The 12,467-nt window shown below is 33.2% G+C and overlaps 1 protein-coding gene across 1 annotated transcript; it reads left to right on the top strand.

The window, feature by feature from the left end:
* Positions 1–1,037: 1,037 nt before the first annotated feature.
* On the top strand, positions 1,038–11,604 carry LOC145613424 (carboxypeptidase SOL1-like). Its single transcript, XM_081668528.1, has 15 exons — positions 1,038–1,204; positions 1,450–1,486; positions 1,652–1,747; positions 2,017–2,047; positions 2,128–2,184; positions 2,350–2,445; positions 4,890–5,012; positions 5,778–5,882; positions 7,006–7,052; positions 8,895–9,020; positions 9,137–9,239; positions 9,882–9,944; positions 10,035–10,118; positions 10,804–10,867; positions 11,104–11,604. The coding sequence occupies exons 1-15, from the start codon at positions 1,093–1,095 to the stop codon at positions 11,415–11,417; spliced, it is 1,458 nt and encodes a 485-aa protein (XP_081524654.1). The 5' UTR covers positions 1,038–1,092; the 3' UTR covers positions 11,418–11,604.
* Positions 11,605–12,467: the final 863 nt, after the last annotated feature.

The following is a 12,467-nucleotide window of genomic DNA, read 5'->3' on the forward strand; positions in this document are numbered from 1 at the left end:
TGAATCTTAATTTATTTATTTTTTTATTTGAGTATGATAACAAAGGTTACTGAAGAAAATAGGAGATTGAAAAGAAATTTATAGGGGTAAAAAATTTAACCATTTTATAAACGAAAATTAAGGGGTTTGATTGTGCAAAACACGAAATCAATTTTTCCTTGAAAGCAATTCAAGATTTGAGAAAATATTCTTCATGCCCCTTGTAATTGATAGAAAACAAAGCGTTAAAAATGGAAATCGAATAATATGGGGGTAAAACAATAAAATCAAATGAGAAAATAGGAAGGATTAGAAGGGAAGATAGAAATTTAGGAAAAAATTTCAGAAATTTGTAGGTTGGAGTAATTCACGAAGTATGGGGAGATGAATCTATACAAATGATTAATTATGGGAGTAAATGGAGGAATCTGACTTTCATCCTTTCATTGCCTTAGAACAAATTATTTTAATTTTTATTATTTTTTATTTTTTTTATATGGTTGGGTTGGGCTCCAAAAATAAGGGCCCTCAAAATTTCAGGCCCCTATGCTAAGGTTCTGTTTGCACCGGGCCTGACTGCACTACTATATGACTTAGGAAAAACAAAATGAACAAAAAAAGGAAAAAGAAAAAAGAAAAAGGAAAAGCAATCATATCCATATTTGAAATTCACAAATTATGAAAACAAAACCTTTTTTTTTTTACACCAAAAAATCTTTTATTTTTATATAGTATAGATAATAACTCAACCTCTATATTACTTGCTCCAGATACGAGTCTCTACACGAATAAATAAAAAACTGCTTTACAATACTTGAGCGCCAACAAGTTGTAGTACATAATAATATAGCTTAAACCCAAATTGGTAGTTATTTATTTGTATTGTATCGAGTCCATCTTTACTTGAACCACATTTTAATCGACTTTGATCGTGTCGAATTTAGCGAGTTTGACCCCGAATGCACGGGCGCATGGGCATGGGGGCATTAACTAAGGTACAAAATGGCGTTACTTGTACTCAATGCGCCATCTTTTTTTGAAACACCGATCTGTTTAAACTTTAAACCCCCAACTCTCAATGAATTGAATTGAAAACCGTATGAACTAACAAACATGAATTCCCTTTCTTTGCACCTACTTTCATTCATCACTTTCACTCTTACTTTCTTCTGTTTCATCGACCTCGCCTTTGCTAAAGGCGGGGCTCTCACCTCAGAAATCCCAGGTAAAATCTTTCCTTTTTTATTTAATAATTATGGGTTCGTTTCAATTTTTATACTTGTATAATTTTTGAGTACATTTTGTTTTTGCACTAGTTTAATTTATGAATTTGGCAATTGTAAACTGTGAATTATGATTAATATGATCCCATTTTATGAATTGTAAAAAGGGGGTGAATTTATTTATATATTTATTTATTTTATTATTTATGAACTGGGTTTTGATTATTTTAATTTTAAATTTGATTAGGTAGAAGATTGTTGGATGATGACTCCTCTAAACCCAGGTAATTTGAAGTATTATAGTTATTTTTTCTTCAGATTTTGATTATTTACTGTGATTTGGTTGTAAATTTTGATTGATGGGTTAATTTATTTTTGCTGCTCTATGTCACTATTATCAATATTAAAGAGGAATTTTATTTTTTATTTTATTTATTATTTTTATGTAGGATTGATGTAACTAAGGGATACATGAGTAATGAAGATTTAGAGAATGCTATTATGGCATTTGGTGAAAGGTGCAGTAACATTTCGAGGATATACAGGTGATTGATCGGGCTTTTTCCGTATTGATTTCTTTGTACCTTGTGTTGTACATGATAGAAATTGGAAAAACTAAACTATGATTAAAAATTTGAGTAATTAATTCTCTCATGTACAGAGGAAAATAACTAAATCTTTTTTAAGCTAAATCATTTTGGGACTAAGGCTTTGTTGTTGTTAATCTTTTTTCGGCTTTTTAATCCAACCCAAATTTGAATTTACTGACTTGAAATTTTTCTCTCCTTGAGGGATTTTACATATTGCTGCTCAGTATTGGAAGGAGTGTCAATGGATTTCCACTGGTAGTATTCTCTCTTGAATTAGTTTCGTTTTGTAGTGTGTTTAGCATTGACTAATGCCTGGTTGGTTTGGTTGCATATAGTGGGTAATAGAAATTTCTGATAAACCAGGAAGTGAAGAGCCTGAACCTGCATTTAAGGTGAGTTGTCGATGTTTAGAAAGAGAGTTTTGAATGGAAGTTGGTCTTTCTGCTTGCAGTCAACAATCTTTGGCGCATCCTATCATATGTATATAACGTGCAGGATGAGGGAAGTTGCATCTTTTTAACTTACTAATTTGTCGGCCTATTATGTCGTTGATGCAGTTCATTGGAAATGTTCATGGAGATGAACCTGTTGGACGTGAGCTTCTAATACGTCTTGCAAATTGGCTCTGTGATAATCATGTGAAGGATCCACTGGTATTTCTCCTTACATTCTGGGGTAGGCAGTTATTCGACTTATTATCTTCACTTTCTATTTGGCTGTGTATTTTTCTAAAAATACGCTTTTGCTGTGATAATTTCACAAGATAAAGAGTTCATTTAAATAAAGCCTTACATAATTGAAAGATCCTTGGAAATTTCTTAGAAGAGCAGCATCGATTGGATGTAGGGTAGTAAGGAACACATATTCTAACCCACAAATCCTATCTTCCAAATCCAGATATTTGTTTTAAACAATAAACTGCTTAGAAACACCCAAACAAGCTCCTGCCTGTAAATATTTCCTCTCGAATTTCTCCCTTTGAAATCTCTCATAAGAGGTGTATTGATGTGATGAAAAACATGGTGAGGTCAAACCTACTTTATAAGTGTATAACCATAAGTCCAAATTATGTGCCTCAATAATATGTAAGCACTTCACGATGCAAAAAAAGACAAGTCTTTACCTGCCAATTTTGATGGCACGATATACATACAAACAGGTTTTTAAGTCTGCAGGTCATCAATAATGTTAATCCTCGCTTAGTAAGTTGTCACCATAAAGGTTTGATCTTTTCTGAAACATCTGAATTGCAAATGTAGTGGCCTTCCTTTTTCATCGTGGAGTGTTTTTATATGTGACCGAGATTTTGCCCCACAGATGCAAAGGAGATGCATGTGGAAATTTCTCTGAGTGATTATAGACAACATTTCCAAGTAAACGAGCCAGAAAAATACCCCTACCACATCTTACTTGATGAATGTCTTCTACTTTGAAAATTCTAAAGAGGATGTCACTATATTCAAGAAGGAAATCTGGTGTTCAAGCAAAAGGAAAAAAAACAAAAGAGACAAATAGGAACTGATTCCTATTTCAGTGTCCTCCTAAGAGGCTGTCATCTAGTTGGGTAATATACTGTCTTAATTTGAGATTCTTTTGGCAGTTGAGCTTACAAAAGAGTAACTGGTGAAGGAAAGTTAAACCAAATCTGGAGGCTTAAAGGAGAAATGATATGTCAATAAAAGCCGGTGATAGAAAACAGATGCTTCCTTTAAGTTTTTGTGGGTTTATGATAATCAATTGTAGCCAATTTGGGGAATAAGAAAGTGCATGAAGTTTCTGTGTAATATTAAGACGCACATACTGCAATTTGGCAATCTATTTGTGATCTTATGTGACTTTCATATGTATAAACCATGCACAAAAAGAGACTGTAATTATCTATTCAGGAGTAAAATAAGCTTGGGAATTTGGTTTTAAAATTATAGATTGAGACGTGAGGTTGATTGTAGGTATAAAAAATCTAGATTGAGGTATAAGAAGTTGGTTAAGAGTGAGATAGGTAAAGCTAACTGTTGTTAAATTAAGAGATGGAGAGGGAAGAAAGAGAGATTGGGTCTCTCCTCTTGTACAGCTCCTACTTAAACAATTAACCCCCACATGTAGAGAATCTCCGTTATAAATCTGGATGTACTATGCAAATAGTACATTCTTTTTTTTTTTGCTCATTTGGAGCTCTCTCAAATGAGAAAAAAGAAAGATGTAGGCTTAGATGTACATTACATCTGGATGTACAATGGAAATCGCCTAGCAGTAAGTTGCTGAAATGTGGACTACGGATGACAGTGTTTTGTTCATGGATCAGGTGACTGGAAACATTTATCATCACCTTTTTATTTTGAATATCATACTTTTACTTGTCCAGTTCCCATTTCTTATAATGTCTTCCATCCATTAAGGGTGTCTTGTGAAATTTCCACATCTCACTTGCTATTTTTCATTGAAGAAAGGGAATGAGAGAAAAAAATTCTACGATGCACATTCGTGCGTTTTCAGTAACTTTCTCTTTTACAATACTAGGTTAGGTCCCGTGCCATGCACGGTTATTTTAATTACTCTATATTTTCTTATTATAAATTAATTTATGGCATACAAAATAAAAAGCTAATATTTTTGTAGAATAAATTATATTCCACCATAATTACATCTTCTGTAAAAAGATTATTTATTTCCTTATTAATCCGTACTTAATTGCGTAATAACATAAGAAAGGTAAATATTATTGCTTGTTTATTTGGTTGACAAAAAAACTTTTCTTTTAAATAACTTCCCTAAATAATTTTTTTAATTAATTAAAAAAAATAAAATGCTAAGGACACACCAGGAAATGACACGTGTCATTGCTGGTGTGTCTTTTAGTATATAGTTATTGATATTCACGAATGTCAAAAAATCAAAATAACATATAAACTTGAAATTTAATTGTGGGTGGATGAATAGAGGTGGACAAGATATCCTATTAAAGTGACAAAGTCTATGAGATATAATTTCTTATGATACTTTGCGTGTTATTTATATATATGTACCTTGCCAGCCAATAAACAATAGAGAAAATAAAGAATGAACAGTTTGAAAATTCACGAGATTTTTGTGTTTTCAGGCAACATTAATTGTAAAAAATGTACACCTTCATATACTACCATCAATGAACCCAGATGGATATGCTCTTAGAAAGAGAGGGAATGCCAAGAATATTGATTTGAATCGAGATTTTCCTGATCAGGTATGTTTTAGCTTGCCTTTTTCATCCTCATTCTTGGGTTTGGAGTATGGACAGTTAGAGTTTTTGTAAAAAGAACACCATGCTAATTATGTTTCCAAGAGTCACAAAACTAAATTGTCTCACATTGGTTGTCATAATACCTGTCAAAATCTTTTTGGGGCTTGCGCATTGCTGTTATTTAAGGTACAATCAACAGTATATTTTTTTTTTTTCCTTTTTTCCCTGCACAAAGATATGCTTGCATGTCAATTTTCAGTCCCCTGCTCTTTGCCTAGCATCCTGCACTGAACTTATGTTTAATTGTTTACTATAGATAATCACAAGATACATGTATCTTTTTCATGCAAAGTTTCCAGAAACCAAATGTCTTGCTTTCTTGTCTTTTGCTCAAGGACATGGAAACATTTTTTTTTTCGTGGTAATTTCCTGTTAACTAGAAGTTCCGGTCTTCAAGGATATGCGCCGTCTTGCAACTTTATTTAGGAAGATAGTCAAATATATTGATTTTAAAGAACAAGAGTTTTCAGAATTTCATGGTAGTTATATAGCCATTGCAGTTTGATTTGGATGTTAGAAGCACCTACCTTATTCATATTTCCCCTTTTAAAATAAAAGGTCTTTTCAGAATATAGATAGACTTTGTTATTTGAAAACAACTTGAAGGAAAGATGTGTTTTTTAAGTTCCATCTTGAATTAGTTTATCTTTGTCTTTTCTTATGGAGCTACTGATGATGGATTTTTATGGTTAACATGGCATATCATAGTTTTTCGCTATCAATGACTTGGAGGATGCAAGGCAACCTGAAACAAAAGCAATTATGCGGTGGTTGAGAAGGATACAGTTTACAGCTTCTGCCAGTTTGCATGGGGTAGTTCCTTTTTGCCTCTTGTTTCCTTAAATTATGTCCATAGTATCCTACTGACCTACTTTGGTGTGATCATATATCCTTGAAAAAAGAAGTGTATATATTAATCTCCCTGTTGAAAAACTGAATGTTCATACCGCAGTTGTTCCAAGAATATTACCTTTAATAATTGTATGTTCATCTCTCTGTCAACTTATGGATATAGACTAGAATTAAAGTGTTGTAATTTTATTTCTCAGTTCATCTAGGGTTATAAAGTTTTGTGAAGAGTTTGAAAAAGGTGTACATGTTCTATTCTCAGTCAATCTAGGGATATTGATTATAATTGGAAGCACGGATTATATCTTGACTTGATAAGTCTTTATAAGGTTTATGAAATTTGCTTATTGCTTAACATTTGATAAGAGACACTTGAGCAATAAAAAGTTAAGAACCTTACAGTTAAGAAAAGGAAGGTAAAGGGTCTTTTGTTGAAAACCAGTTTTAATATTTCATTAGTTCTTTGTTTGTTTCAAATTTTATTTAAAGTCTCAAATCTGTCATTTCCAACGCCCGATAGTCTTTGTCGAATTGACATAGTGTGAAATAATTAGATATGTATTTATAATATGCTTCTGTCTTGGCTTTGATTAGCAAAGATTTTAATCATTTTATTAGGTGTAAAGTAATGTATCACTTCTGAGAGTTGATGAAGTGCAGATTGTTGGTTCTTTACTTCAATCATAAAGTTGATACCGAGCTTCTTAGAACTAAACTATGTCCAACATCTCCTGGCATGTCGTTCTCTTTCACTATGTGTTGTGCCTGTCTTTCGTTGCAGTCATTTTCGTTGTTACCAACAATGCCACTCTCACGTTTAATTTTTAATTTATTTTATTATTTTTTAATTATTTGTTTTAATAAATTTGGGCCTCAAATTGTTGAAAACTATTAAGAAAGTACTTAACTCTGGTTTGCTACTGAACTCAAAATTTTGTGACACACACTCACCTGTGCTCTCACTAAAGAATGAAATTCCTTAGTGGGGGGATGCTGCTGCTGCTTATCAGAACATTATATGTGGCTTGCTGGATGGTTGACTACAATAGCTGTTTGATTTATGATTTGTCTTTCCTTGATTTTGCAGGGTGCCCTTGTTGCAAATTATCCTTGGGATGGCACTCAGGATAAAAGGTATAGAGTAATGTTTTTCAAAACTCCTTTACTGATAGATAACCTGTATTCTAGCATTGCTTGTATGTTTAGAGAGAAACATAGCGCCATATGACCTACTTGTGTGTTTAGAGAACCATAGATAACCTGCTTGTGTGGTTTTAATTTCTGCAGTGAGCCAGTTAGACATCTTTCAGAAACCCTAGAGTACCCGATTCATCCATTTTATTCTGCAATGAGTAGCTTGATCTCATTTATAGGTTGCTGTTTTGTTATTTATAGATGTACCTTCTGACCTTCATGTGGCAAGGTGGTACTTTCTAGATAGATTAAGGGTCAATCTATAATAGAATAATAGTGGGATGATTAAGGATAATGAGCTGGACTATAATAAACTTGACCCTTAAGAAGGGTATTTTCACCATTAATTGTGATTGGGCTTAGGACATGGGCTTATATCATTAAGGGTCAAACACTAACCAAATGATCCAAATGTTCGGCATCAATCTTTTGAGCGATGAAGAAGCCGAAGACAATAATGATGCATAGACTATTAGGGCTCTCAAAAACAAATAATTGTATGTAATGTCTAGCCTGACGTAATATTAAAATCAGATTGTTTATAATTTAGTTAATTGCTCAGATTAATGGTTACTTTTTTTAATTGTTGTTTCTATAAGCTCACACTATATGTTATCCTAAATGAATGAATGCAATTCTTACACAAAATTAGGATTTAGCATATTAATTTTTAAGAGTTACAAATTAAGGGGGACATTTGTAACACTAAGAATTATTAAGTTGACTTTTTAGAATGCAATTTGGGCTAAAATGGCGATAAAGTGGATCAAAAGCCACATTAATTTACTATTAAAGCCAAAGAAAGACAAACAACACCATATGTAACAAGGCACATTCCAAAAAAAACAATAGGAATTGAAATTCTTTTGGGGAAGTAGAAATTCGTATGATATTCCTTACAAAATGAATGAACTTAATTACCTAAGGAGACCTAGGTAAGTGTATATTTTCATGGTTAATGTTTAACCAGACATCTAGCATTTCCTAGGAAATCCAATTACATGGGAATATAATTTTCTAAGGAATTTGCGATTCCTACATTCAGTCAACAAGACATCAATTAAGAGAGGATTCCAAAATTTATTTGGATGTGGTTAGAAGATCCTCAATTTCTACAAGTAGTGGCAAGCAAAATGAACACAAACAAAAAGATACAACAGTTGCTCTTTTGTAGTATTCTTTATTGCTTTTCTTAGCCTCCTCTTGGCTTAGTAAGCAAGCCTTAGTTTAGTAGGTTTTAGTAAACAACAATTGAAGAATCAACTTTCCAATTCCTTGTAGTTTTCTTCTCTCGTTGAATGCAATTGTGAGCCTGATTCTTTCCTTTACACAATGACTATCGCCAGTTTAATAATGCATGTATTATTTTGTTTGATTATGCTTACAATTATAGAACTCCATCCATTTTTTAAGTGACATGGTAGCTTCTGCACGGAGCTGTCATGTGTATATGTTTAAATATGTGATTGATTAATGATAATTACTTGTGACCAATATTGTATCCTTGTATTGGTTTCCAAAAATCTTTTGTGAATCTAACAAAATGTCATTTGATCTGCATGGAAACATGTGGAATTGGTCTTCAATTGTTTAAATGTTTCTTAAATTTGAAGCATTTTATTCTTTCCTTTGCATGGACAGTGAGTCTTTCTTATCACAGTTGTCAGCATCTTGTTATTCTTATTGTGTTCAAAAGTTTATCTGCATAATCTTCGTTTTCGATGTTGAGCCAACTTTTGTTTACGTTTTGGGATTGTACTCATTAATATAATTATTATTCAGAAAGGAATACTACGCAACCCCAGATGATGAAACATTTCAGCTTTTGGCTAGTCTGTATAGTCAATCTCACTATAACATGTCTACGAGCAAAGAGTTTCCTGGAGGAATAACCAATGGAGCAGCTTGGTGAGCCTTTGTTTAACTTTTTAAGCTAGTGGATCACATCTGCTGATTATTTATCAGCATTTTTAGTCGTATATATACATGTGTAATTTAACCAGTTTTACTAAATCCCAATGAAGGTATCCCATCTATGGAGGCATGCAAGATTGGAACTATATACATGCTGGTTGTTTTGAGTTGACATTGGAAATAAGTGACAATAAATGGCCTAATGCTAGTGAGGTTAGCTATTGTTTTTTCCCTTCTGACTATATAAATCAATAAGATTACAAATTAATTAATGTTATTATCTATATGTGTGGTTTTTACTGCACTTAAAGTATTGTTTTTATTTTTTGTAAAGATTTTTATCATAAAATAAATTATTGTTTTTATGTAATTTTCTTGCCATATTTTTTATTATTATTCTTGTATAGTCAGCACTACCTTATCAATTTGGATTCAAGATTTGTGGTGCCTTGATTCTACTTAATAACGATCCTTCATGGCCTGTTTAATTAGTGTTAATATATGGCGGTAATGGGAATGGTTATTGTATAATTCTGTAAAAAGAATAAATCTTCACTTTGATGGTAATGGTAGCTCGCTCCAATTATCTCGTTTTCTTCACAAATTTACATTACCATTTGGGGTGGTATTGGACTATAGACATTTACGAAGACACAAGTTTGGGGATAAGATTACATTATTATGGACATTAGAATGTTATTTAGCTTGCCTACACTTAAATCCATTTGTATTGCCGCTGTATATAACCAGTTACCAGACGGACCGTCAATGATTTTCTACGTATATAAGTGCTTTACATTAGATATTATTAGTGACAAGGTTCCTGATCATGTTGGTTTACTCTCTGATGTGCAGCTTCCTACAATTTGGGAGTATAATAAAATGAGCATGTTAAATCTGGTGGCTGCCACTGTGAAGGTATATTTAATATTTGGTTCATAATGTCTAATCCTTGTCCCCTTTCTCATATCCAGTCATATAACTAATTAGAATTGTCTTATATGACAGACCGGAGTCCATGGAAGGATTTTTTCATCAGATACTGGGAGGCCATTGCCAGCCTCTATTAATATCAAGGGATTTAATCAGACGGTGAGTTCTTTGCTGACTGTTTCTGTAAAACTTTTTAGACAAAAAGCTCTAGATTTAAATCTGGAGCCTCTCCTTCAAGTCCTACATCTTCTTCTTTTTGAGGGAGGGGGGGGGGGGGGGGTTGTTTTCCTTTCTTCCACGTCTTGCACTAGTGAGGCAGGGTTGCTTATGTGTAACATTATCGAATTTCGCCAACTGTGGACCCTTATTAGCCTATTAGGTAATTGTTCGGGATGTCGTGAAGTTCAATTTCAAACAAATTAGTCCATGTGATGCTGATTGAAATTTTTATAAGATTTTCTTCTGAATTCGAGCTTCTGTCTGTTTTTTCAGATTAAACTGTAATTCACATCAAAAACATATTCCTGTCTCACCTATTCTTCTTGAAACAAGTTGTCTAATTTGCTTTCACTCTGAATAAATTATCAGAAGTCCCTTGCCCTATGATTTTGCAGCATTTAGTGACATGTGATGTTTTGTCTTTGCATCTGGCCTCTTTTTATATGTCCATTGGTTATATAGCAGCAATTATTTAATACGTATTGACTTTGCCTGGTTGAAACTCATATGGCTCTTGCTTTTGTAATTCATCTAGTCTGCCCATGACATGTTTGGCCCATATATAGTCTTAGAATTTGAAATGAGTGATATGCTTTATAATACCCTTTCTTTTTCTTAATTACAGGTGAAAGCTGGACGTCTGTTTGCTGATTACCATCGTTTACTTGTACCAGGTGTAAAGTATCAAGGTATTCACATACTCTTCCTTTTTTTTTTTTTTTTTTTTTTTTTTGACAAAAGGAAGTATAATTTTTACTTGTTGATCTATTAAGCAAATAGTGAATAGAAGAATGGCTTCTTTCTGTATCCCTTGTACATTGTTTTTTTTTTATTTTTATTTTTTTATTTTATTTTTTTATTTTATTTTTTTTGGTTTGTGTTGGTGAAGCTACTTAAGTTATACCGTCTTGTTGTTTGTTTACAGTTACAGCCTCGAGTCCAGGTTATAAATCTAAATCGACCACTATCTTTCTCGAAGAGGGAGCCACAACAGCGGACTTTATTCTTGAACCAGAAATCAGTAGTGTGGGGAAAATACTAGAAACAGGTTGCCCTTGCTCTGGCAGCAACAAAAATAGGCTTGAAGTGGTTGATATACTTGCTCACCCTCAAATGGAGATTTCTCTCGTCATTGTTGTTGCATTTGCGTTTCTCTTGCTTTTGTACAGAAGAAAACTCTGTTTTAGCCTTCCAAAACATAGACAATTAGCTGGGTCTAAAAGACAGATTGTTGTATGAACCTCATCTTTCTCTTTTTGACAGATTAGGAAACTGTAACCTATGTTAGCACGTTACCATAGCATTGGTTGCCACAGAGCATTACCACAGGAAGGAAAAACAGCTTCGAGCAAATACTGTATAAGTGTCACTGTAGAAATACTTCGTACATTGTAACTTTTGTATACTAATTTATCGTATGTCATTGTGAGCCCTGATTTTTACTCCGTATATAGTTATAAAAGATTTCAATCATAAAGATGTTGTTTATAACAAACTCGTATGGTATTTGGAATGATTCCCAAATTCAGTAGAAACCAATATTTGTAAGTTGTACAAAAGAGAATCGAAGTCATCTTGGCTTTTAAGCAGGCTAAGCCGCACATAACGATCTTCAGCTTCAAATAATCGTCCCCTACGACCGAGGATTCCAGCTTCTTTTAGCACTTCATAACAATCCTCATCTTTTTCTCGCTCGCACTTCAACCATGCATACGCTGCCATGGTCCAAGATCATTCATAACAACAAAAAAATGTTGTACCTCAGCAAGCGTAAAAGTCAAACTGTTGTAATTTTAAGGAAACAGAGGAAGTATATGTAGACGAAACAAACATGAAAATATTACCTGGGGAAGGTCCTCTAACTCGTTGATAGAAAGAACATAATTGAGGAGGTATGTGTTGGAGGGAGAAGCGCGATGAAGTAGACAAGATTGCGGTTAGTCCTTCCCATCTTTCCTTCATTATCTTGTGTCCGAATTCAAATATTTCTCTTCCGCCTTCATCAACAATAGCTTTCAATAGCTTCAATACTCGCAATTTCGTATCATGAGACACACCTATCGTATTATGCATCACATAACTCTCCATTTTTTGATGTACAACCTCGTCCTTCACCAATGCCCACCTACATATCAAAAGAAAGTATGGAGTAACTTTTCTTTATTTTCATCTTCAACTCTAAGTCAAAGAATAAAGGGAATTTCGGCTACAAAAGTAGGGTTTGTTTGATTCATCTTTTTTTTTTTTTGAAACCTTGTTTGATTCATCTTTATGTAGTTTATCTTAATT

The sequence above is a fragment of the Chenopodium album genome, chromosome 25 (assembly GCF_948465745.1).
Source record: "Chenopodium album chromosome 25, dcCheAlbu1.1, whole genome shotgun sequence".
Taxonomy (NCBI): domain Eukaryota; kingdom Viridiplantae; phylum Streptophyta; class Magnoliopsida; order Caryophyllales; family Amaranthaceae; genus Chenopodium; species Chenopodium album.

What these genes read in the sequence shown, in the direction of transcription:
- LOC145613424 (XM_081668528.1), top strand. Translation starts at nt 1,093, where the DNA reads ATGAATTCCCTTTCTTTGCACCTACTTTCATTCATCACTTTCACTCTT. An exon ending in AACATTTCGAGGATATACAG is followed by an intron (nt 1,748 to 2,016) that starts GTGATTGATCGG and finishes ATTGCTGCTCAG; the next exon opens with TATTGGAAGGAGTGTCAATG. An exon ending in ACCAGGTGTAAAGTATCAAG is followed by an intron (nt 10,868 to 11,103) that starts GTATTCACATAC and finishes GTTTGTTTACAG; the next exon opens with TTACAGCCTCGAGTCCAGGT.